The 25,619-nt window shown below is 44.4% G+C and overlaps 2 protein-coding genes across 10 annotated transcripts in view; one reads left to right on the plus strand and one right to left on the minus strand.

Moving 5' to 3' along the window:
• The window catches only part of PLA1A (phospholipase A1 member A), a 54,245-nt gene extending 29,030 nt beyond the window's left edge, over window positions 1–25,215 (plus strand). For 2 of the 6 annotated variants that reach the window (XM_045902926.3, XM_064594455.1), the window contains one exon: window positions 7,393–9,252. In XM_045902926.3, coding sequence (XP_045758882.1) covers window positions 7,393–7,480 — 88 coding nt within the window. In that variant the 3' untranslated portion in view covers window positions 7,481–9,252. Of the gene's footprint in view, window positions 9,253–11,479; window positions 11,857–25,077 lie in introns of those variants that run through there. The other 4 variants (XR_010412424.1, XR_010412402.1, XR_006795550.3 and 1 more) reach the window with 4 other exon arrangements.
• Window positions 8,594–25,619, minus strand: part of POPDC2 (popeye domain containing 2) — a 23,739-nt gene continuing 6,713 nt past the window's right edge. Inside the window, exons 3-5 of one of the 4 annotated variants that reach the window (XM_045902933.3) lie at window positions 21,226–21,616; window positions 8,762–8,882; window positions 8,594–8,667 (exon numbers count right to left, since the gene is read on the minus strand). In XM_045902933.3, coding sequence (XP_045758889.1) covers window positions 8,803–8,882; window positions 21,226–21,616 — 471 coding nt within the window. In that variant the 3' untranslated portion in view covers window positions 8,594–8,667; window positions 8,762–8,802. Of the gene's footprint in view, window positions 8,668–8,761; window positions 8,883–14,574; window positions 15,691–21,084; window positions 21,617–25,619 lie in introns of those variants that run through there. The other 3 variants (XM_045902930.3, XM_045902931.3, XM_045902929.3) reach the window with 3 other exon arrangements.

Here is a 25,619-nt window from a genome sequence, read left to right on the forward strand (position 1 = left end):
ATTGGAGAAAACAATGGATGCTGAATTCTCTGTACTAAAATAGCAATTGAAAAGAAGTTCTTGGAACAAGAGAGGGGATGGAGGGCAGGGAGGAAGATGGAAGACCGCTTACCATTGCCTCCTCTGGATATCTGGAAGGTTTTGAGGATCCGAGAGATCTTTTGGGGATAGAAGTGGATCTTCTTTGCATCAGTGTTTCCCCAATTTTGTTGTAAGTTACCTCACATCAGACATAGTCCAGCCAGAAACAGATGATGTGCTCAAAATGGGTAATTTGTGGAGAATTTAATAAAAAGACTATTGACAGAGGTGTTAGTAGGAAGTGGGAAGACCAAAAGGGATAGTGTGGTTCCCTGGGGCCAGGGGCCGTGGCAACTGCTACTGCGCTTGGTCTGAAGAGGCAACAGCACCAGAATCCTGAGACTGAGAGGGGCTGCTAGACTTTCAGACAAGGGACACGGTCGCCGGTCAGCAATCCTGCAGGGAGGAGACCGGGAAGATAGATTCTGTGACCTCACTCCTCTCTCTGCCCTCATCTCCTGCTTGTGTTCCCCATTGAATGACTCCAAGCAGAAGCCAGAAGGCGAGAGGCATGCTGATGTGAGCCAGGGCGTAGAGCAGGACAGGGAAGGGTGGAGAGTGGCTGGGGTGGGGCTGAGGAACAGAGATCTGACACACCCCTTCCCCACTCTCTCCACAGCTGGGTACTCCCTGGATTCTTCCAGACTTACTCGTTTTCTTTAACCCTTTAAAGCATCATTTTAATCATTTTTAAGTGTACAATTCAGTAGTCTTAAGTACATCCATCCTGTTGTGCAACAATTAACCACTTTGCATCTTCCCTTTTTCATCTTCCCTAATTGAAACTATCCCCATTGAACAGTTGCTCATTGCCTCTCTCCCCCTGCCCCAGGTAATCACTATTCCGCTTTCCATCTCTATGATTTCTACCCTTCTAGAATACTTCATACAATCATACAGTATTTGCTCTTTTGTATCTGGCTTATTTCACTTCGCATAATGTTTTCAAGGTTCACCCATGTTATAGCATGTGTCAGGATTTCCTTTTCAAGGGTGAATAATATTCCATTGTATTTATATTCCACATTTTGGTTATTGATTCATCCATCCGTGGACACTTGGATTACTCCAGCTTTTGGCTATTGTGAATAATGCTGTGAACATAGGTGTGCAAATTATCTGTTCAAGACTTTTTTTTTTTTAAAGATTTTATTTATTTGACAGAGAGAGAAACAGTGAGAGGGAACACAAGCAGGGGACTGGGAGAGGGAGAAGCAGGCTTCCCGCCAAGCAGGGAGCCTGATGCGGGGCTCGATCCCAGGACCCCGGGATCGTGACCTGAGCCGAAGGCGGACGGTTAACGACTAAGCCACCCAGGCGCCCCTGTTCAAGACTTTTTAAAATGTGCTTTGAGAGAAACTGCTGACTTGCTGACTCCTGCTTGCCAGTAAGGCAGGAAAATGACGTGAGCCACAGGCTGCAACTGCGTCATTGAGCCGGCACCCAGCTCACCAGACTAGAGAGCTTGGGCCTTTGTCTGGGCTGCAGAAATGCAGCAAGAGGAGAGGGGACACGCTGTGAATACTGACATACCTGCTTTATTTTCTGCACCACAGTCAGGAGGACCAATAACATGTCTGAAGAAACCTCCCCCAATATGCAGGTTTGGAGTTCATTTTTATTTTTCAAAATCCAAAGCCCCTCTTTCCTTTCTTTACTCCCTCCCTTCCTCCACCCAGGACCCGGGCAAGAACCTGCCTGGACACGGGCTTACCCAGAGGTGGGTTCAGGCTGCACTTCCTGTAACTCATCTGCCATCCTGGGAGACACTGCTTAGCCCATAGTGCTTATCGCTTCGTGGTGTGTGCGAATTATGCTTCTATGATCAAAATTATGTTACGGGATGCTGACTGGTGTTACGCTGACCTGACCGGTTTTACCCTGTCCTCATACTTTCAGTTTTGCTTTTGGACACACCCCTGTGTTGCTTTGCTAATAGCTTCTTACTTTAAAGTGCCGTTAGACTCTCCCACATTTGATTTTCCTCCCTGTCGGAAACTTTAGATCATCACCTTAAACAAAAAACCAGTTTCCCTTTATCACAACTTAGTACAATGAGAACATAATGTTTAAAATTCCAACAAGATACTGTGGCTTGCTGAGGGCTCTACGCTCCAGGCCTGTCTTTTCCTTACTCAAAAGGGAAGATCAGCAAATACGAGAGAGATGTCAAAACCGTATTAACAGTCAGAGACTTTCTTCTGTATGTAATAATGAATTGAAAGAAAATGAAAATAGAAATAGCAATCTCACCGTGAGATTTAATGTTATTTAAAGTTGGGTCTATGTGCGTGCTCGCTTCGGCAGCACATATACTAAAAAAAGTTGGGTCTATGTGCTACCTTAAACCATCTTGCCCAGCAGCCCACACTTTGGGAAACCCGGCTTTAAGTAGGTGGGGCATGTGTGGAGTTCAAAAAAAGGGAGAGGTAACATGGAATTCTTCTTGATGCCAAGGCAAGAGCGTGGGTCTCCCCTCCACACCCACGTTGCTCACAACTCTTTGAAGATCTTCTCATGAACAGAGACTATTACAGAAGTAATCCACTTCAGTAGTCAGCCTGTGCCCTTACGTGGCACTACAAACATGGTTTCCAGACCCTTCTCTTCTCTGGTCACTCTACCCTGAATATGTTCAGTTTGTGCCACGATCCCAGGACTGGGCTCGATATTGGAGGCCTTCCTCCCACAGAATATATACCAGGAGTATATTTTCACATGTTCCTCATAGTAGTCCTCCAGTAATTCAGCCCAAGAGTCACTTCAGGGAAACTGTAGAGTCTATATTTTCATAGTCTATATTCTTATTTTATATTTTTAAAGAGTCTATATTCTTACTGTATCCAGCTTGCTTTCTTTCTTGTGGAGTTGATTTTTTGAACCTGAATGAACTTTTCATACAACCCAATTCCATTCCATATTATTGTTGTAGTATCTCCAACTTGTCAGGAATTTCTTTTTTTCTTCCCCCCAGACTCTTAACTACAGAGAAAACAGAGGGTTACCAGAGGGAAGGTGGGCAGGGGGATGGGTGAAACAGGCGAAGGGGATTAAGAGTACACGTATCTTGATGAGCACTGAGTAATATACAGAATTGCTGAATCACTATACGGTACACTAAAACCAATATAACACTGTATGTTTACTGGAATTAAAATTTAAAAAAATTTATGGTCCCGTGGTCAGAGGCATGCTGGACATCCCCTCCAAAGAGAAAGACAAACTATTTCATCTTTCACCAACTACAATGAAAATGGATGCCCAGTGCCAGGTAGGTGTCTCTGGGTTCTGGAGGCATCATGTTCTACAGCTAGCAATACGTTGATGGCCCATATCCGGAGTGAGAACAGTGGCTGGATCTGAGAGCTGTAAAACAGGAAAGGGCTCTGCAGCCAGTCCAGACTGCCATGCAAGCAGCCCTCCTGTTTGAGTCACATGACTCAGTGGATCCCCTGGTGTTATCAGTGGTAGGAAAATATGCTGTGCGAAGTTTGTGGCAAGCCCCATTGAAAAAATCACAACATAAGTCCCTGAGGTTTGGGAACAAGGCCATGCCTTCTGGAAAAAAAAAAAAAAAAATCCCTGTCAGGAATTTCTTATATCCTGATTTTATCCTTTTTTTTTTTTTAAAGATTTTATTTATTTATTTGACAGAGACACAGCGAGAGAGGCAGGGGGAGTGGGAGAGGGAGAAGCAGGCTTCCCGCCAAGCAGGGAGCCCGATGTGGGGCTCAGTCCCAGGACCCTGAGCCGAAGGCAGACGCTTAACAACTGAGCCACCCAGGCGCCCCATCCTGATTTTATCCTTAAGAACATTTATTTCTCCCTCCAAGCTTCATGTAATTTTTATATATATATCATAGGGATAAATATATATATACAGATATATATATATTTTATATATATATATGCACATTTATATATGACATTTTTATAGACTGCAGTTTTTATATAGCCAAGAACTTGAAAGGAGAGGGTAAAGGTTAAAGCCCTACTTCTGACATACCTCTAGAAGCTTCCTTCAGATTAATCAATACCCTGGGTCTCACCCTTCACATATATTTCTAACTCATGTTTATCTTGACTACTTACATATTATGAGAAAAGTTTCAGTACTTTATATCTACAATGATCCCCTGATTTGAGGGAGAGAGAGAGAAAAGAGAAATTACATGATTAATTGAGTTTTAGCATGACTTAATTCCCAGGAGCCCATGTAGGCTCTCCTACTAATTGCTACTTCATTTCCTAAATATATAAAAGTGATGTTGTTAGTGATTTGTTCCTGGACTTTGCTGATAACACACCGAGCTTCCGAGGAATCTCTGCTTTCCGGAAACTCTTTTTGGTCACTGGAGCAAATGTATCTACCTACCATCTTCTAACTTCTTTCTTTGGGATTATTCAGTGATCCCCGAACAAAGAGCTCAGTTACCCTACAAGGTCTTTCTAAAGCAAGACTGTGATTCAGGATCTGGGTACCAGGATTCATTTAAAGCAGCTAGGTGATCTCTTTCTATTCTTGACCCTCAGATTAATTTCCAAACAAAACACTCCTCTACATTATCATATATATTTTTGAAACTACAAAATCAATAGATGCTCATTTTAACAAGTCAAACTGTATAGACCTATAGCTGCCATGGTCCTGAGGTCATCTATGTTAATAGCCATATACATCCTTGTACACATTACTCCATGCAGATACAAATATATACATACAAAGTTTTTTTTTTTTAACAAAAATGAAATCATAGCACACCTATTGCTCTGCAATTTTCCTTTGTCACTTAATAACCTATCCCTCCTATTAGACATAGGTCTAATTTACTCATTGGATGTGTAATAATCCACAGTATGGATCTGCCATAACTTAGTCAACCATCTTCTTTGTGATGGATATTGAGGTTGTTTCAACTACAAATGATGCCACAATAGATATTTTTGTACATCTCATTTATTGGTACCTCCATTTCTTTTTTTTTTTTAAAGATTTTATTTATTTGAGAGAGAGAGAATGAGAGAGAGCACATGAGAGGGGGGAGGGTCAGAGGGAGAAGCAGACTCCCTGCCGAGCAGGGAGCCCGATGTGGGACTCGATCCCGGGACTCCAGGATCATGACCTGAGCCGAAGGCAGTCGCTTAACCAACTGAGCCACCCAGGCGCCCGGTACTTCCATTTCTATATGGTAGATTTCCTGTGTGAGAATTGCTAGGTCAACAGATATATCAAAAGGTTAGTAATGCTGGATTACTTTCCAAAAATGTCATACCAATTCACAAACTCTCTGACAATGGTTCAAAGAAAATGTTTTCTTGCAATTACTTATTCAAGTATTTGTCTTCCTAAGATAAGTTACTCAAATCCCCAAATTTCTCCTCCAGAGTTCCCATGTGGTGTTCAACTGGTTCCAAGTTGGCTGACTCATACCCATCTGTGAAACTGGAATGACACTTTCCTTCAGAACTATAGGGGCCTGAGATTTCATTACCTTTAAAAATGGCATTCATTCAGATGCCATAGTCTCTGAAGAGTGAACCCACTGGGAGGGGGTAGCTATAAAGAACTTAAAAAAAATAAAGGCTTATTTTTTTATGATTATAAAATTCAACTCATCTAAAAAATTTCAGCCAATACAGAAAGTTAAGAAAGAGAAAGTGAAAAACTAAAACTTCCTGAGCATTTAGTAAGGGCCAGGTAGTGGTCTAATCCCTTTATATAAATTATCTCAATCCTCCCAGCAATTCCATATATTACCTCATTTTACCTATGAGGACGCAGAGGGAGAGGGAAATTAAGCACCTCGCCCATGGTCATGCAGCTAGCAATGGGTGAAATCAGGATTCACACCAAGCCACATGCCTCCAGAACCTGGGCTCTAACCACCACGTAATACAGGTTAGCCTGCTCAAGATGGTTTCTAGCACTTGCATACAAATGTCTTATTGAAACAGAAACTTCCTTAGTCTGGTCCCACTCTGCCTAACTGAAATTACCTGCCATGTCCCCCAGTGTGCTGGAGCCGGCACCCCTCTAAAACATAGTGTGGACGATGTCGCCTCCAGCCTTTGCACCTGCTGCCCCCACCATCCCCTTCAGATTCTACCAGGCGTTCAAGGTCCACGTCCAGGTCTATTTCTTCCGGGAGGGCTGGCCATCAATATGTCATTTCAGTCAGTAGCTATGCTGCCTTGCAGTGGTGGTCAATAGTTTCCTGCATGTATGTCAGGCTTCTATAAAGAGATTGTAAGGTCCTTAAAGGCAGGGGCTGTGTTTTCTTTTTCTCTGTGTCCTCCACGTTGTAAGCATGCAATAAAAGCTTCTTGAGTGGAATTCAAGACAGCATTCTAACGATGTAGATGAAAGCAAAGAGAGATCAGGCTTAACTGACCTGAGAGGCTTAACTCCAACAACGGGTTGGTGTCTTTTCATTTAGTGTCAGAATGGCCTTCATTTATTCATCTTGTTTTAAGGTTTTGCTTGCCAGTGTTACATTTGAACCTTTAAAGATTTCTACAGGAGTGTGGTGCCTGGCAGGCTCAGTCGGTAGAACATGTGACTCTTGACCTCGGGGTTGTGAGTTTGAGCCCCACATTGGGTGTAAAGATTAGTAAAAAATCAAATCTTTAAAAAAAAAAATCTCTACAGGACGAAGCTCTGGGTATATAAAAGGAATTATATTGAAACATACATCTCGTCAAATTGCTGAAATCTCACCCAGTCCTTGCTCTCCTTGTTCGGTGGCCCTAAGTGACCTTCTCAGAGAGACATACACTGCTGCCCCCAGCCTTAATCATGCCTCTAACCTCACTCATGGGCACTCTCAGGCCCTGGGGTGACCATCACAACCCCACCTTTACCCCAGAGAGGTTGGCCTCCTCCCCTCAGAGGGGAGCCTGAAGGTGATGTGACCATCCCTGTGCCTGAGTTCTTCCATTTCCCAGGCCCCCCAAATCCTCCCTATCCTTAGTATTCATCCTCTCATTTATGAAACTGTAACTGTTTGCTTTATGGGACCATTCTGTGTCCTGACAACAGCCTAAACTCAACCCATCCAAAATCAACTCAACATCTCCCCCGAAGTTGTTCTTCCTCTCCTCAACGGTAATAGCCACGACACCATCATCCAAAATGCAGGCTTGAAGCCTGAGTCATCTTTGGCTCAGAACACTATAATGCTCAAAAAACAAAAACAAAAAAACAGTCATCCTCCTTTCTCCCTCCCAATACCTTATTTACACTTAGACACCATGTCTCTTAATTTCTTCAAAATGTGGCTGATATTTGTCCCTTCCTCTCTGTTCTCTCAGACATGTGGTGAGGCCCTGGATTAGTCAACAAACCACAGAGTGTCAGAGGAGGAAACCAGAGCCCAGAAAGATGGAGGGAATCGCCTGAGGTCAAACAGCCACTGGAGAAACAGCATGGCCCCTCTCCCGTTCATATCGCACTTCCAGACCTGCACTGCGCTTCTGCTGGATTTTAGGAACTCAAAGTGACGCTTCATTACCTGAGACACGTGAGCTTTAAGAACTTTTTGGAGGTTAACAAGGGACAGTGTTTGCCTGGAAGTGAATTCCTGCTGCTTCCTTGAAGCTCTGGGTCTTTCCCATCTATCCAGGCCTGTGTCAGTACAAACAGTCCTTATTTTGGACAGAACCAGAGGGTGGAGAGGTAGAAAGAGATCTAGGTGAATATCCAGGGAAGGAGAGCCCACTCTGGGAACACCTCTCTTCAAGGCCCTGGGGTTAGGCCGAGTCCAGTGAAAAGGCGCCTTCTCTCTTGCAGTTACCAGCCCTCACAACTGTACAACTTCCAGTGTTCACTCAGCCCTCCTGGTCCGGACCCCAACCTCAAGATCACTCCTTCTCACTCTCAGCCCCGGGTTCATTTCAGAAGCTGCCCTCTGCTGTATTTCCTCTCTGGAGAGTACAGGGAAATGGGCAAAACTGGAGACATGTGATCCCCAAACCAGAATGTTTGTTCATTCGTTCATTTATTCACTCATGTGGCAAACCTTTATTGTAGGCCAACTGTGCCAGGCACTATTCTGATGGCAATTCTCTTAAAAATAACTGCAATGTATTGAATGCTTACTATGTGCCAGGCATAGTTTTAAGTCTCATTAAACTCCCACAGCAACATATGAGAGAGGTTCTTTTTTTTTTTTTAATTATGTTATATTAGTCACCATACAGGGCATCATTAGTTTTTGATGTAGTGATCCATGAGGTTCTTTTTTTATTGCGAACTGAAGTGCAGAGCATTTAGGAAACAAGCCAGTGAAAGTGGCAGTTCTGAAATTCAAACCCAGGTGGTCTAGCCCCAGAACTTTGTTTTCTTAACCCTACACTATGTTGATGGGGCATCCTAACTCAATCAACGTCTATTTATGTCATCCCCGTCTCCTTCTTTTTTTTTTAAACGTGATTTCCTGGCAATGGCACGGTGTCTGGCCATGATGCATTAAAGTCAGTTTTACTGGGTCAGATAAAATAACACAGCATAAATAGGGTTTAAAAAATATGTGTTTATGTTTGTGATGAAGAAATGACAGCTGTCAAATAATTTGAGAGCTCCTGAAGCTGAAAAAGAAGAAGAGAAATAGAAGGTATGTGGTGAATAGTGAAGAATCAGGTTACAAGAAACACAATTTGGGGAAAAGAGAAGAAACCAGACCAGTGAAATTAGGGGTGACCAACGCTCTCCTGTCGCACACTTCAGGGAGGGGCAGGCAAGCAGTGTGAGCTGTCCACAGGCAGGAGATGGGGGGCAGCAGGCCTGAGCTCCTCAGCTGGGCCTGGAGAAACCAAACAGAAAGGATCCTTACTCAGTCACGCATGAGTCAAAGACAAAGTTCCCTAGCTTGAAAGGGGGCAGAAGCGAAAGAACGCTGGTAAGTGAACTAGAAGTTTCTAAGATCCTAATCTGACCCATGTTGAAATGTTTAGCCTCTGAGTTTAACAAAGATCTAACAATTACCAACTGAATGCCAGGCACATGGCACCGTGTAAGGTGTTGGGACCAGGGCAATAAGTAAGAATCTGCCCAGCCCTCAAGCACCGAGACAGGAAGTCTGGAGGGAGATGAGCTGAGGGAGGTGGTCCCAGAGGACTCTGAGAGTCCTGGAGGGGACAGGTTAATGCTGACAGAGGTGGGGTAAATGGCAGGGACGGTGTGGGAGGGGTGGGGACGCTGGTAGTAGCCTTGATGGATGGATAGGATTCAGAGCAGAGGGTTGGTTGGGTAGAGGGCACTTCAGGCCATTGAGCAACTATCAGCCGGCAGTCGACAGTTGGCAATCGTCGGCTGTGCAGAAGAGGACTCTTGGTAAGGATCACGTCAGAGAAGTGAACCAAAAGTGAAATAAAATCCCATGATCTCTAGGGAAATTTCTGAGTGGGAGACATGTGTCAGTGTATGAATTCCATGACAATTAGAAGTGAAACCCCTGAGAGCATTGTTCACATTTTTCAGTCAAGATTTGTAGGGGAGTCTACAGGAAACCAGGGTGTCAAGAATATATAGGGAAGAAGATGCAGAACCTCTAAGATGGATTTGACTCCTCTCCCAAGCAATTCTCCCCAGGCTATCTCTCAGATGTCTGCCTCTCTGTTGCCATCGCCATCCTATGTTCTGGCCCTTGGTGCCTCACAACCTCACTGACCATTTCAATGGCCAACACTGTTCTCCTGGCTTTGTATTCTCAAGTCTCTCAGAACGTGAACGTTTATGAAACAGCTATATTCTGCCAGGTTCTGTGGTATGCACTCAATGCAACTTCCCTTAGCGCTGCTCTGGGATGCACCATGTTCCTGCTCACTTCCCATTGCCTTTTGATTAGAGCTCAGATTCCACAGCTGGTCACTAAGAGCCGTTGGTTCTCTTCTCCAGCCATGCTTTTCTTGTAACTTCCAGCCTTGGGTCTTTGACTCAGGTATTTCTTTCCCCTGGATTGCTTCTGCCTTGCCTAACTCTGTCCTTGAAGGCACGGCTCAAAGTCAACTTCATCATGAATCCTTCCTGATTCCAGAAATAGGAAGTGGTATCTTCTGCTGAACTTCTGTAGGTCATATAGCGGTTTCAGCCGCTATTGTAATGTTTTCCACAATGGAGTGACAGAGTGCTTATTTGTATATACGTCATGGATCCAGCTACATCTTAAACTATTTATGGGCCACAAGAAGCCTATTTACACAGGGACTGAGGAGTCTTCTGGGAAAAGATTAATCCTCAGAGGAGTCAGGCCTTGGTGGGGAGGGGACAGGGTGCCTATGATTCATGTCTCTCCTTTGCTAGAGCTCAAGCTGCTTCATGACAGATACCCTGAATGATTCACCTATTGAAGTATGTGGTGCCCAGCATAGTGTTTGACAACAAGTGGATATTTAATAAGTATTCATGAGATAAAAAGAGTATTTACTATCTTCTCCTTAGAGCAAATCTGACTATATGTCAGATTTTATTGCTGAAAATATTAAGCTATACCCCAGAGATTTTCTTTTCACATGTGTAACCTCTATTGTGGGGTTAGTGTAGGAGATTCACAAATCTATATCATGTCAAGAATTTTCCATAGAGGGGCGCCTGGGTGGCTCCGTCAGCTAGGCGTCTGCCTTTGGCTCAGGTCATGATCACAGAGTCCTGGGACTGAGTCCCGCATTGGGCTCCCTGCTCAGCGGGAGGCCTGCTTCTCCCTCTCCCACTCCCCCTGCTTGTGTTCCCTCTCCCACGGTCTCTCTCTCTGTCAAATAAATAAATAAAATCTTTAAAAAAAAAAAAAAGAATTTTCCATAGACTGAGTAAATAAGATGCTTTGTACCAACATGTCATGCTAGATTTCAAATACATAAAGATACCATTGTGGCGAATTTTAAAAATCCACAAATTTATCTAAAAACCTTATAGGAATCCAGATATCTTTTGCCATTATGTATATCATTAGATAATAAAAGCACAACTTCTACCAGGTAAGGTCTGTTCCTTTTAAAAACAAAGACAGGGCGCCTGGGTGGCTCAGTTGGGGTAAGCGACCAACTCTTGGTTTTGGCTCAGGTCATGATCTCGTAGTCCTGGGATCAAGCCCCACATCAGGCTCCACAATCAGCACAGAGTCTGCTTGTCTCTTCCTCTGTTCCTCCTCTCTTGTGAGCTCTCTCTCTCTCTCAAATAAATAAAATCTTTAAAACAAAACAAAAGAAAACCCAAAGACACACACATCAAAAGAAGTTCCCATCCTGTGAAGCCTCTGGTATGCACCACATGTGTGTAACAATAGCCCTGCCTGGGCGGTCCTCTAGCTGAGGGGTGGCACGGAATCCCAGATAACATTGAGTCTCAATTTACAATGTATGAGCTTTTTTGTTGTTTGTTTATTGCTTCATTTATTCTCCACAGTAGCCCTCAAGGGTTGACAAGAGAGCCATCTAATTTCTCAAAATGGACAGGGGAGAAATATATTGTGAAATATGTGGGGACGAGACAGAAATCAAACAAGAAAAGAAATACACAGTGTAATTTCAGGGGAAAAAAAATGAGAAAAGAACGTAAGAGCTCTGTGGAACACACTGGAACACAGCTCTATCAAGCACATAATTGGAATCCCAAAAGGAGAAGAAGGAGAAAACAAGACTCTGAAGAGAGTCCAAGCAGAACAAGGGGACAGAAGGTGATGGTGAGGTGAGTGGGTATCTTAGCTGGGATGGTGACAGGGGCTGAGAATGGAATGGCCAGAAGAAGTCAGCCAGGAGAAGTTATGAGGGAAAAGCATTTTAGAGAGAAAAAGCATCTGTAAAGGCCCTAATATAGAAAGCAGCTACGTATGCCTAACAGGCACCCAAAAGAACAGTGTGGCTGAAACATGATACATAAGAATGAGATCAGAATGTAATATGGCTGAAGGACAGGCAGGTAGGGCTTTCTGGCTTATAAGTGGCCAGAAGAATAGGACTCACCAATCATGCCTTTTGCTTCCCCCCCCCCCCCCCCATTTCCCAGTCTCTTTAATCAACAAAGCACAAAGCTGATTATTAAGTGGGTCCACGTGACTGCCTTTAGTCAATGGACTCTGGGCAGAAGTGATGTGTACGTATCCTTTCTGGGCCACAGCATCAAAAAGCTAGCACTGGAATGTCAAACCATTTCTTTCTTCAGGTGACAGAGCCAGAAGGTCAAAGTAGATTGAATCACCGAGTTGCAACATGATGACAGTTACCCTCATGAGTCATGCAGACTCTCAGTAGACTTTAAGAGAGAAAAAAACCTCTGTGCTATTAATAAACCAATCCTAATATCACATGGTAAGAAGTTTGGATTTTATTCTAAGTATAATTGGAAGCCATTTGAAATTTTGAGCAAGAGAGTGATGAGATCATATACATGTTTAAATGGCCACTTTGCTGTTTGTACAATAGATTATGGGGAGGAGAAACAGGAGAAATCAGGGGACCTGTTGTAAGTCTGTTGAAGTTAATTTAGGTATGAAATAATGGTAGCTTGAAATTAGTGGTGGCAGTAAAGGTGGTGAATTGAATTCAGGATACATTTTGAAGATAGGACTAAGATGGATAGAAAGACTCCAAGGTTTTGGGCATGGGCAACTGAGTGGAAAGAAGACAGAGTAGGAGGTAAGGTTGTTGGGATGGTACTCAAGAGTTATAAAGCTGTTTGGTTTAAAGATCTCTTCCAATGAATAGGAAAGAAGAGAGAAAATACTTCCTAACTCCTTTTACAAAGTCAGCATAACCCTGATATCAAACCTGACAATGATATTACAAAATACATAGATGTAAAATTCCTTAAAAAAATATTTGCAAACTAAGTTCAGAATAGGCAAAGAGGAAAATACAATTTAATACAATTGGATTTACTCCGGGATGCAAGGTTATTTTAATAGTCACATGTCTATTAATGTAATTCATTAACAGAGGAAGGGAGAAAAATAATCTCAATAAATGCAGAAAATCATTTAATACAATTCAATACTCATCCATGATTAAAAAAAAAAAAACCTCAGCAAATTAGGAATAGGACTTCTTTAATCTGATAGGGGTATTATGAAAACCTAATAACACACATCATAATTAATGGTAAAATATTGAAAACATTTTCCTTAAGGTCAGGTATGAGAGCAGAATGTCTTCATTATCCCTTCCATTCATCCCTGTACTGGAAGTCCTACCCAGCACAACACGCATCAAAAGAAAAAGAAGGAGAAGGGGGGCAGGGGCAAGGTATAGGTTAGGAAGGAAGAAATAAAACCATCATTATTTACAGATGATTTATTTGAATCTATGGAAAATCCTGAAGACTCTATGGATTGATGATTAGCATTGATAAATTATATAAACATTTGACTTATAACAAAGGGGACACTGGACACTAGTGGGGATAAGATCATTATTTCAGTAAATGGTGCTCTGTCTATTGGATATCCACTGGAAAATAAAGAATTTAATCTTACTTCATACCATACACAAAAATCAAATCCAGGTTGATTGTAGATCTAACTGTGAAATGTAAAACAATAAAACATCTAGAGGGTAACATAGAAGAATATCTTCAGGGGAGGAAAAGATTTTTTTGAACATGACACAGAAAGGACTAATGATAGAGAAAAAGACTGATAAATTACTACATTGAAATTAAGAACATATGTTCAGGAGTGTCTGGGTGGCTCAGTCAGTTAAGTGTCTGACTGGTGATTTTGGTTCAGGTCATGATCTCATGGGTCGTGGGATCGAGCCCCGTGTTGGGCTCCATGCTCAGTGGGGAGTCTGCTTGAGATTCTTTCCCTCTGCCCCTCCTTCACTCGTGCTCTCTCTCTCAAATAAGTGAATATAAATAAAACTTAAAAAAAAAGAACATGTTCATCAAATGACATGATTTAGAGAAAAAAGAGAAGATTCACAAAGTGGGAGAATATATTTGAATATAAGCAATGAAGGACTTTTAACTTGAATATTTGAAGAATTCTTTTAGGTCGATAAGCAAAAGCATACAAACAAATAGAGAAATGAGTAAGAATAAGAATAGACACTTCACAATAGAGGGTATCTATATGGCTAATAAAAATATGAAAAAATACTCAACCTTATCACTCTCCAGGGAAATGAAAATTAAAACCACAACAACATGCTGCTACCTACACCCAAATGGCTAAAATATTTTTTGAAATGACAAGGGTCAACCATTGGGAGGATGAGAAACATCTAGAACTCACATTGCTGGTGGAAATATTAGTTGGTACAATCAGGGAACTGTTTGGCAGTATTTACTGTAGTTGAACATTCACGTACCCAATACTTGAGTAATTTCAGTCCTAGCTATAGGCCACAGAAATGTACACGTATGTGCACCAAGAAATGCTTTCAAGAGTGCTTATACCGGTGCTATTCATAATCACCCCAAGCTAGAAGCAACCCAAATGCCCATCAGCAGTAGAGTGGATAAATAAATTATGGTATATTCATGCAACAAGTAACTGCAACAGCAATTTTGCCATCAGCAACACAATGAACAAACTATTAGAGAGAGAGGGAGACAGAGATGCCCAAGGACTCCCAGCTGTTTCGGTCCTCAGCCGTTTGAGTGTCCCCAGACTAGGTCCCAAACACGAGTGAAGTCTTGGAGATGACTCTAGCCCGAGCCACTATCTGAACACGACAGCACAAAAGACCTTGAGTGAGAATAGCCCAGCGGGGCCCAGTCAAGCCCCACGTGCATCAGCAAAATAAACTATTTTAAGTCACCATTTCAGGTATGAATGTTACACAACAATGGATAACTGGAATATATGCTGAAGTATTTAGGGAAAAAGTAAAATAGAAGGTGTTAAATTTATAAACCCACTTTGAAGTGTTTAAGGAAATTTAATTAACTGAGTTTGTTAAAGTCCCCCTAAAAACTATTGTTTAATGCTAGGGTCCTAAACAGAACAAGAGATTTGTAAGTTGAACTTAAAAGCTTAAGGGAAAACTAGGTTTTTAAATTTCTACTTCCATAAATTGAATCTAACTGGAAAAAACAACAAACAAACAAGCAAACCGTGAAAACTTCTTGGCTAGCTGACTTCAGAGACCCTTACAGACAGTTCCAAGAAACAACATAGGGACAAAAGCCCGAGTGATTTATTGAGTGCTTACGAGGTGCCACGCCAGGTCTGAGGTGCGTTACCTAAGTCATCTCATTCGATGCTCACAACAACCCTGTGAGATGGGTTTCATAAGTCCCAACTTTACAGGAGAGGCTCAGAGAGCCTATGGGACTTGCCCAAGACTCTGCAGTTAGTGAAGGATGGAATCAGTGCTTTTGCATTTTTGGGTGCCTTCTTCTGGAAGGAATGCTGGTGAGGGCAAATCTGCACAAGTTGCTGGGGGCCCTTGGAGTAGCTGTAGCACTGATGTCTCCTGGGTCTGCTCCGACCTGGCCCATGAGCCTTCTAGTGGGTACGACGGGGTGGGCACTCAAGTGACCCTCCTGTGAGGATTCGTGTGGCCGGAGAAGAAGGTAGCCTGTGGATCCTTAAAGTTCAGGAGTGTGGGTTGGAGCCAAGGGGGCCTGTCCCCTGGACATAACTTTAGAGTAACTATGGAGAGGAGTTCTAGAAGCTGTGGAAAGAAAAAGAGGCAGGATTTCAGCACTCTGGCTCCAGCTAGCTTGCCTCACTTCCCAGCGTTCTTTTCCGTTTTATCTTCTTCTGCTAATTCCCACTGTTTTAGCTGGACCCAAGGCCTGACATGGTAGGGGCAGTTGTATCCTTGAATCATTTCATTCTAGAAACCAGCTTTGAAGTTATTTAGCCCAACCTCGCGTTTTATAGGGGAAGAGACCAAGAGATCAACCCTCAGTGCTTCCCATGAAAAATCTACAGAACTCTTCTTCCTATCTGGCACTACTGAACGAGTTTCCAAAAAGTCTGTATGGCAAAATGATGAGTTTAATAAGGCCCCCGTCTTTTATTTTCACACAGAGACAGGTAGGTGAACGAGGCCTGCACAACACAAGCAGGGGGACGTCGGGGCGGGCACGGCGGCAGGCTGCTGTGAGCCAGGGGCTGGGAGGGAGCCGCTGCTCCAGCCGAGCTGCCCAACACGGGGCCTTGGCGGGGAGAGCGGTGCTACCACCCAGACACCCAGAACCCGAGGCCCCGGGGCAGCTCCTGCCATGCCACGGTCAAGGGCACGTTTTCCACTCCCGGAGTCTTTCCAGTGGTTTCTGCGGGAAAAGTGCTGTTTAACAAACCCGACAGCTACAACAGCACCTGACAGCCGCCGCAGAGAGAAATTGCACGCGATGGGTAGAGCGTGACTAGTGGGTATGGTGTGATGGTGTTCTGTCTCCCCCTGAGCCAAGGAAGGAAAAGAGGTGAGGCTCTGGCCAGTTGTTGGTTACTCAGGGGCCGAGGAGCTCCTTGTGTGTGTTTTCTCTGGGTCTCCATCTTTTTGCTGGCCCTTTTGTTCTCAGGGGCCTCTGCCAGTTGCCACCTTCCCTGGAAAGCCAGACTGGGAGGAAATGAGCGGAAAAATCGTGTGCCTCTGACAGAGGGAGAGGGAGATTGCTAGACAATTCCACACACAATAGGATCATGAAATACCTTACACATTCATCCAGCGCTTCACAAGTTACAAACTACTTTTGTATACATTATCTCAGTTACTCCTCACAGCAACCTCCTACCTGTCTACCTATTAGTAGGTGTTAATTATCTATGAGACTATTAGTCCTGTTCTGCAGATGAGCAACTGCTCTTTATGGTGGCTGAGTGACAGAACCGGAGTCAGGTCTTAGAATCACAGAACTGTAGCGTCACAGAGCTGGAAGGCACCTTACCAGCAACAACCCAGGGCGTTCTTCTCTCAGAGCCGGAATCAACCTGTAAGGCCTCTGAGATCCCCTCTTCTTCCTGCTTGGCCTCTTCCAATGGTGAGAAACTCACAACTCTGTGAGGCATCCCATTATTAACACTGCGCAAAGCCCTTCAGCCCTTACCTCATTTGCCCTCAAGAACTATACCAGAGGAAGGCAAATTCTAATTCCCCTTCTTTTTGAAACGTGGGGCTATCGCTCTTGCTCATCTCTTCCAGATTAAACACCTTCACTTCTTTCTACTGTTACTCATGATGATTCATGATGTAGTTACCTGGCACAGTGCCTGAAATACACAGTAGATACTCAAATGTTTGGTGAATTGGTTCTCTGGCCCTTGGTACTATTGTCCTGGTCTTGTGCTCCTTCCCTGACCGCAATTAGCCTCCATGTTGTAATCTGCTTCTCATTTGCTTGCTTATTTATTTAAATAATAGGGAGAAAGGCAGTAACGTATGGTTTCTACTTTCAAATCACAGTTTTCAGAATAACTTGGAAACATAATCAAAATCGGCCAAATTTCAAACAGCTTTCAATTAATTTGTGCTAACAGACTTGTGATCTGACTTCACTGCTCACTCCAGAGTTGCATTCACTGAGCATCTCCTGTAAGGAAGACACAAAATGGAATGTTGTGGAGAGCGTCCCCAGAATTCAAGTGTGTCATGAAGGCCGGGTTAATGGGAGGTCTAACTGGAAGACCCTGCATGAATGCATTATGCTGCAGTGCTGCTCTGTCCATTAAAAGAAACAACATTCAATTCTGGGTACCACCAGACTAAAAGATGCACCGTCTTGAGGGTTGCTGGAGTGGTGGGGGGTGGGAGGGATGGGGCGGCTGGGTGATAGACACTGGGGAAGGTTTGTGCTATGGTGAGCACTGTGAATTGTGCAAGACTGTTGAATCACAGATCTGTACCTCTGAAACAAATAATACATTATATGTTAAAGAAAAAAAAGAAGAAAAAGATAGCAGGAGGGGAAGAATGAAGGGGGGAAATCGGAGGGGGAGACGAACCATGAGAGACGATGGACTCTGAAAAACAAACTGAGGATTCTAGAGGGGAGGGGGGTGGGAGGATGGGTTAGCCTGGTGATGGGTATTAAAGAGGGCATGTTCTGCATGGAGCACTGGGTGTTATGCACAAACAATGAATCATGGAACACTAATCAAAACCTAGTGATGTAATGTATGGTGATTAACATAACATAAAAAAAAAAGAAAGAAAGAAATATAGACCAGAATAAAGCACCATAAAAAGCTAAAAAAAAAAAAAAAAGATGCACCGTCTTCCAAAGAGAGCTCTAATGGAAGCCCAGACTATTTTTAGCAGGTCTTGGTGTGAGGGACAAGCACTGTGTCATTGTGATGAAGCTGTGTCATTCTCAATGAGGCTGAACTCAGCCAGCTTCTTGCCTCTTATGTAAGTGCTGTGCCAGGATGAACAGCACTGAGCTTATAATGCTGGTAACTGCAGGGCCAGGGAATAGAGGGTGAGTTGTGCCCTGTATAAAGGACACAGTAGTAAATCGCTACCAACCACAAAGGACTATGCTTACTCACTAAAGGAATAGCCCTAGAAGGGGCCTGATGGCAAATTAAGTCAAACCAAGCACCCCAAAACACAAGTCCAGAAAACGATCTCCGGTTTAAAGTACCCCATGATCACAGACTGAATTGAAAGCCATCTGAAATTTGTACAACTTGACCAGGTTTTCAAGTTGCTCTCAAAATTCTGTGGTTTGGACGTAAATAATATGTTTTTTCCTTTCTATTACCTAAATAAACAAAACATTGAAAAACCTACTCTCTTTATATTGCCAGTACCACTACTTTAGAAAGGGAGTTATATGAGCAGTTTTCTCCTCTCGAGGTTCAGAAAAACCTGGATTTGAAAGGAGGTATTTTCATATGAGAGTCTTAAGGGTGGAGGAGCTTTGAGACTGAGTGGTGACCTCCTTTCACATAGAACATCCGCACTTGTCATCACACGGTAGGGGGTAGACTCTTCACAGGTGCAGCATGGAGGGAACTTCTAATCAAGCAGGACCCACCATTCAGCAAGCAGGACAGTCCCAAGTCAAAAGAGAAATAGTAGTAAAATATGGCAGAGGATTCTTGCTGAAAGACACTCGGATGTCCTGGGGCCCGTGTCCATTATACTGCTGACTGTTTCTCTTTTCCTCTTCCGAACAACTCATCCATTGCCTTCTTACATAAATCCATTAAGACCTTTGGGGTCCAGCTGGTCCAACACACTCAAGCACAGAAAGTGAGGTTTGGAAAGGTCATGTGGTTTGCAAAAAGTAGCAGACCCAGACACGGAAACCAGGACTGCAGGCGCCCAGTCTGGCTCTCCTTCTGGTTTATCATGCTGTGCCTCCTAACGCCTGGGAAAACTCATGCAGGAAACGTGTAGCCACCTACAGCTGGGAATATTCACACCTTCACTCGAATGGTTTTATCTACAGGCAGAGGGAGAGGTACTAATCTTGGAAGAGTATGGATTAAAGACCAAGATGAGGGTGCAGGGTAGTTTAGGAGAAAGAGCAAGGCAGGAAAGTGGGGAAAAAAAGGAAAAAAAGGTAATAGAGAAATACATGAATGATAAAAGTGGGGAAAATGTAAGGGACAAATATGGAGAGGAGAAATTACCTAAGAAAAAGAAAAGGACTTTTTCCTTCTCCTGAGCAGCAAATGCAGGCAACTAAGGACTGAGCAGAAGTCAGAAAGAGGGAAGAAAAAAGAGCAAATAGAACCAGGAAAAGAAGAAACCAGGAAAAACATGAGAACACCAAGAGCTACCAGGAGTGAAGAGTGTGTACAGGGGGGTAAGCGTGCTGGACAAAGAGAGGGATCCACAGAATGTGACCCATATGCATGGATGGGGGTGGACAAGTAGGACAGTGAGGATTAGCACAATGGGAAAGAGGTGATGAGAGTGCTCAGGGCAAATGGGGGAAGTCAACGAGTGATCTTGAGTCCTAGATAGATCCATGGAATTACTCCAGAATCAGCCCAACTATGGTTCTAGGGAGTGGTATTACAGGAGACGACAAATTCCATATCTATCAAACAAGACATCTAACCTCTTATCATTCACCTCCCCTGCCTCTGTCATCATTTACATAATTTGTTTTTACAAAACAGATAAACATTCACTCATTCACCTTGTGTACCCTGGAACCCTTCCTCCCTGGGCTAGTTTCTTGAAAAATTTGTCAGTGCTTCCCAGAGGATGACGGGTCTCGTGGGCCCCTGCATCACACACACACTTGGAAAGGCCTTCCCAACTGGCAACAGTGGGATTTTCCTCAGGAAAAGCCAGGCCTCCGCCATGGCCAGGTGGAGTCCCAGAGGAAAATGTCACAGCATTGTGAGAGCAACCAGGGGGAATGTGAGAGCAATTTCCCAGAACTACTCAGTATAGCCTTTCTTGTACATTCTCCTGAGCTGTGAGGGAAATCCTGCCCTTCCTGTTAGGTCCTCCCACGTTAGTGCCCATCCACCTCACACAGGTGTGGTTTGGGGGAAAGTCAGGCCATATGATTAGAATAACAAAGCAGCACCCAGTCCTCTGCCTGAGTAAGCAAGGTACTCTCCACTGGGGAAGAGGAGAGCAAGGTGGGACATTTTCCTCCAGGGTGATCAGCCTATATCACATGCCTCTTTGAAATTTGTGATTTTAACAGAGCTAGCTGCCAACCCAAGCTAAAGAGTGACTGCTTTCTAGAGCTGCCTCTACGCTAGGAAGAACGGATAGGAATTAGAACCATGGCAGCATTTTTTCCCCTTTAAAACGCACGCCACAAATAAAATCCCCTTTAGCCCTAGCTATCTAAGGCCTTAACTCTTCACACAAACTTGCAAACAATTTCACAACCATTCACTTGCTCAAAATGTCAACCAGCCCACTTTCCAAAATGCAATCACACTTAATAAAAATGAGTTTAAAAAAAATCCCTCATGCCTTGCATGCACCTGGAATGAGTCGCTACTGCAAGGTTGGGTTAATGCCACTTTCTGGGAGTCCTCTGAGAGGACAGGCTCCATGAAAGAGTTTTTTTTGCCCTTACAGCCGAGTTAAGGCCAACTGTTGGCAGGAAGGCGTGGCAGTTACCTTCTGAGTACTTACACAGGATCCTGAGCCGGGTGGCTGGGCCCATGTTAGTTCTCCCTCACCTCATGTACTCCCCATCACTCCTATAATCCATGAACGATTCTGATCCCGACACCTCCTCAAAATCCTCCAGCACCAGACTGGTGGAGTCCTCACCCAGGACGCCGCTGTCAGGCCTGGACATCCTGGCCCGGGAAGGAGGTGCAGGGGGGCCGGCAGAAGCCGGAAGAGGAGAGCGAGGGGGTGTTTGCTGGGCGGATGAGGCCATGGCTGGTTCACGGGCTTCCTCATCATCCTTCTCCGACTCTGGCCCTGTATCGGAGGCCGCAGGCCCCAGGACATGGTAGAGGCTGGGGAGGCGGATGTCGAAGCGCAGCCCAAACTTGGCAAAGAGCTTGTCATTGAGAGCGTAGAGCTTCTCTGAGATGTCATAGCCCAGCAGGGCTGAGAAGAGGTGGGAAATGTATCGCTCTTTGGTCAAAAGAAGGTGGAGACTTTTCCGGGGCCAGGAAATGTAGCTACACGGGGTCTCGGCAGTCAGAGTGACCTGAGAGGGGTCCAGAGAAGAGAGTGAAGGTTTAAATTAGACTAAACGCCCATGCTTAGCACAGAGAAATATACAGTTACTCAACAAACGGCTGCACTTTTGTTGAAGAAACTGTGGGAGCGCCCACCCTGGCCTCGCCTGGAGGAGGTCCAGGGAATGACTTGTACTTGTGTGCTCTGATATGGAGGGTGTCCTTGTCAGCAGCCCTGGGTCCAGCCATCCACTCACTGGGCCTTCACCCCCTGGAGCCTCAGCTTCCACGCCCAGTCTCCTCAGCTCTCACATTCTGTGGTCCCGCGGCTGATACCGTTAACGGCTAAGGGAGGTTCTGAGTCTGTTATGATCTCGTGAGAGAGACGGGGCCTCCTACTGCCCTGAAGATAGGCCGGCGCGCTGATGACATTTTTGTTTTGAGAATAAAGAAGGAGAATATATTGCAGGAGGGATTAAGGACGAGTTGGAAAGCAATTCAGTTAGAGAAGAGCTTCTGATTAGGCATGCCAAACTGCATCAAGTGGCAGAATGTTGGCCTGGAATTCAGGCCCAGGGAGCTGCTCTTGACGTGGCCACGACAAGTAACCAAAGAGATCCGATGGCTAAAGTCAGAAGAAGGGCAGGAAGGAAGAGGAGCTCTTAAAAGCACAAAGTCGAGGGCACCCCACTCTCCATTTATTTAGCCATGTAGGGATTTCTGAGCACTCACTGCGGGCCCACGACGCAAAGCTAAATTGCACTTGCAGGGTAGGAAATGTGTGCCTGGCACGTAGCAGGTGCTTGATAAATCCTTATTAAAGCAATGAGGAGTGGTAAAGCTAGGCTTACTAGAATAGCTTAACTAGGATAGTAAAGGAATAGGGTGTAGAATCACACAATTTTTTATAATCAGATTGGCCACAATACTTTATTTATTTAAAAAAATTTTTAGGGCGCCTGGGTGGCTCAGTTGGTTAAGCGACTGCCTTCGGCTCAGGTCATGATCCCAGAGTCCTGGGATTGAGTCCCGCATCGGGCTCCCGGCTCGGTGGGGAGCCTGCTTCTCCCTCTGACCCTATCCCCTCTCATGCTGTTTCTCTCTCTCTCTCAAATAAATAAATAAATAAAATCTTTAAAAAAAAATTTTTTTTTTAAGATTTTATTTATTTATTTGAGAGAGAGAGCATGGGGGGGCAGGGGCAGAAGGAGAGGGAGAAGCAGGCTCCCCACTGAGCAGGGAGCCCGACACTGGGCTCAAACCCAGGACCCCAGGATCATGACCTGAGGTGAAGGAGATGCTTAACTCCCTGAGCCTCCCAGGCGCCGCATGGCCCCAATACTTTAGAAATGAGAAGGCCAGCAGGGCTCATGATGAAGATTTGTGAATGAGGACAGCGGAGATGATAATGATGATGACAGCAGCTAACATTTATTAGGAGGTGACCGTGCGCCAGGCATTGTGTTCAATTCTTCATGTGGATTTTCTAAGGGTAGGGTTGACTTCCAACCATCCTTTATTAGGGATCTCCTATAATCCTTTTAATTCCTGCATTGTGTCCCAGAGCTCCCACTACCCTCCTCTCCTCTCCCCTTCTGCAGTACCCTGTGTCCACTTGCTTCACTCACTTCCTCCCCTCTGCTTCTCGCCCCCTAATCCCCAGCACTGAAGTCAGGACCCGAAATTACCTCATCAAGCCTGGGAGCTGGCTTCAAGGTCCAGCCTTACCCCTTTACCAGCTGTGTGGCATCCTACAAATTACTTAGTGTCTCCGAGCACGCTGCCTCAGGAGAGAAAATGCTGCAAGTAGTACCCACAATCTGCCCCTTCCTAGCAGTTGAGCAAGGAGCTGTCGCTATCTGCCGGGGCCCATGCTGGAGGGGCGCTAACAGTTCCCAAACAAGAAATCAGAGTCCGGACCCTGAAGGGGGTGAGTGTTAGAGTCACTCTGGACGTGACCAGCGTCCTTGACGTCAAACACAAAGACCATGGGCATGCTTATGAACATGATCTTACTTCCTTCCATCTTAAAATAAATCAAAATCCTTTTTCTCCAGCTCGCTTCTTTGGCTAACTACCACCTCATTAGTTTACTCCCCTTCTCAGCAACATTCCAGAAAAAGAGTAGCCTGTATTTGCTGTCTCCAGCTCCTCTCCTCTCACTGTCTCTGAAACCAGCAAGGCTTTGTCCCTTGCAGTCCACACCCACTGCTCCTGGTAAGGTCACCAGTGACCTCTACGATGGCGTGGGGCATCAGTTTTCCTGGTCAACCCTGCTGAAGCTCCCTCCTCTTTGATGCGCTTTCTCTGCGTGGCCCGCAGGGTGTCTGGCTCTCTTGGGACAATCTCCTGGCAGCTCCTCTGAGACTTCCTTTTGATCTCTAGCTCCTACACACTAGAGTATCCTAGGGTCGGTCCATTCTTAAACACTTTCTCTCTCTAAACACACTCACTCAGTGATCTCATCCAATCCAATGGCTTTAAATATCATCTGTATGCCAAAACTCCCAAATCTGTATCTCAGGCTCAGACTTCATTCCTTAATTCTAGACTCAAATATTCAACTGCTAGTGCAGCATCTCCATTGAAATGTCCATAGATGACACAGATCTATTATATCCAAAAGTGAACTTCCTCTCTTCCCGCCTAACTGATTCTGCTTGTAGGCTCCCTTGTTCCAGTTGACAGCAGCTCCATCTTTCCAGTTGCTCAGACCAAAAGCCTTAGAGTCTTCCTTGATCCTCTTTCTCTCACACACACTACACCGAATGCATTAGGAAATCCTTTTGGCTCTCTTTAGAAGATTTATGCACCGACCCTACATGATGTGGTTCCTCATCCCGTCTTTGACTTCCTCTCCTGCTATTCTCTCCCTGTCCTCTCTCTGTTCCAGGCCTCCTTTCTGCACCTCAAACATGCTAGTCCTTCCCACCACAGGGCCTTTGCACTGGCTCTTCCCTCTGTCTAATATGCTCTGCCCTCAGCTTCTCAGAGCTCACACTGTCACCTCCCTCAGGTCTTTGCTCAAATGTCACCTGCTCAACAAAAGACTTCTATGACCACCCAATTTAAAATGGCAACTAGACCTCTCTTATACCACTCTATTTTTTTTTACTAGCCCTCATTATCTTTTAACATATTACATAATTATTCATTATGTCTATGGCTTATTTTTTATCTCCCTTACTAGAATGCAAATTGCACGAAGGCAGGGAACTTCTTCTGTACTGTTCACTGATACATCCCAAGCACCTTTAACAGTGCCTGGTATATAATAAATGCTCAGTAAACATTACTGCAGTGAATGAATGAGTCAGGTAAAGACCACAAATCTTACATGCTGCAAAACAACCGAATGTCACTTTCTCAGGTCCTGTATAAAGTCCTTCCTCAAAGGTCTTCAGGAAGCCTGCTTATTGCTTGGTTCCATATATTATGCATATGTCTGTAATAAAGTTTTGACAACCTTTTTCTCTAATTCTCATTTCAGAGGCTGGTTAAATGGATTAAATGAAATAACATATGGAAAGAGGGCTCGGGTCCAGTAAGACACATGTAAACTGGGGAAATAATGATGATTTCTGTGTGACGCCTTCTATGCTGTGCTCTTGGTGACCAACAAGAGGGCACAGTGCTGAACAGTCAGTAAGTTCTTATTTAATTGGATTGCTGAGAGGTGTGATGGAACATTGACTCATTTGTGGTAAACACAATGAGAATTATGCTTCAGTCACTGTGGATTGCCCTATTAGTCCGCAAAGACTGTAATTGCAAAAGGCAAGGACAGGATGAACTATAACTCAGGACAATGCCTGACATTTGCAAAGAGGAAATGGGACTTTACACAGCCAATAACGAACGTGTGGATCTCATTGCTCCCAAAGGAGGTGCGCACTAAAAATAAAAATGGGAGGAATATGACGGTAGCTACATTCCAGACTGAGAGGCCATCCGGGGTTATAGCCTCTCCTTTCAAGCAGAGCTTAGGGGAGGACACCCGGCTTATCCCCCACCTGTTGCTCGGTGTCAGTG

The sequence above is a fragment of the Mirounga angustirostris genome, unplaced genomic scaffold, assembly GCF_029215605.1.
Source record: "Mirounga angustirostris isolate CCGP_5_RB_7025 unplaced genomic scaffold, mMirAng1.0.hap1 SCAF_1, whole genome shotgun sequence".
NCBI classification, from domain to species: Eukaryota; Metazoa; Chordata; class Mammalia; order Carnivora; family Phocidae; genus Mirounga; species Mirounga angustirostris.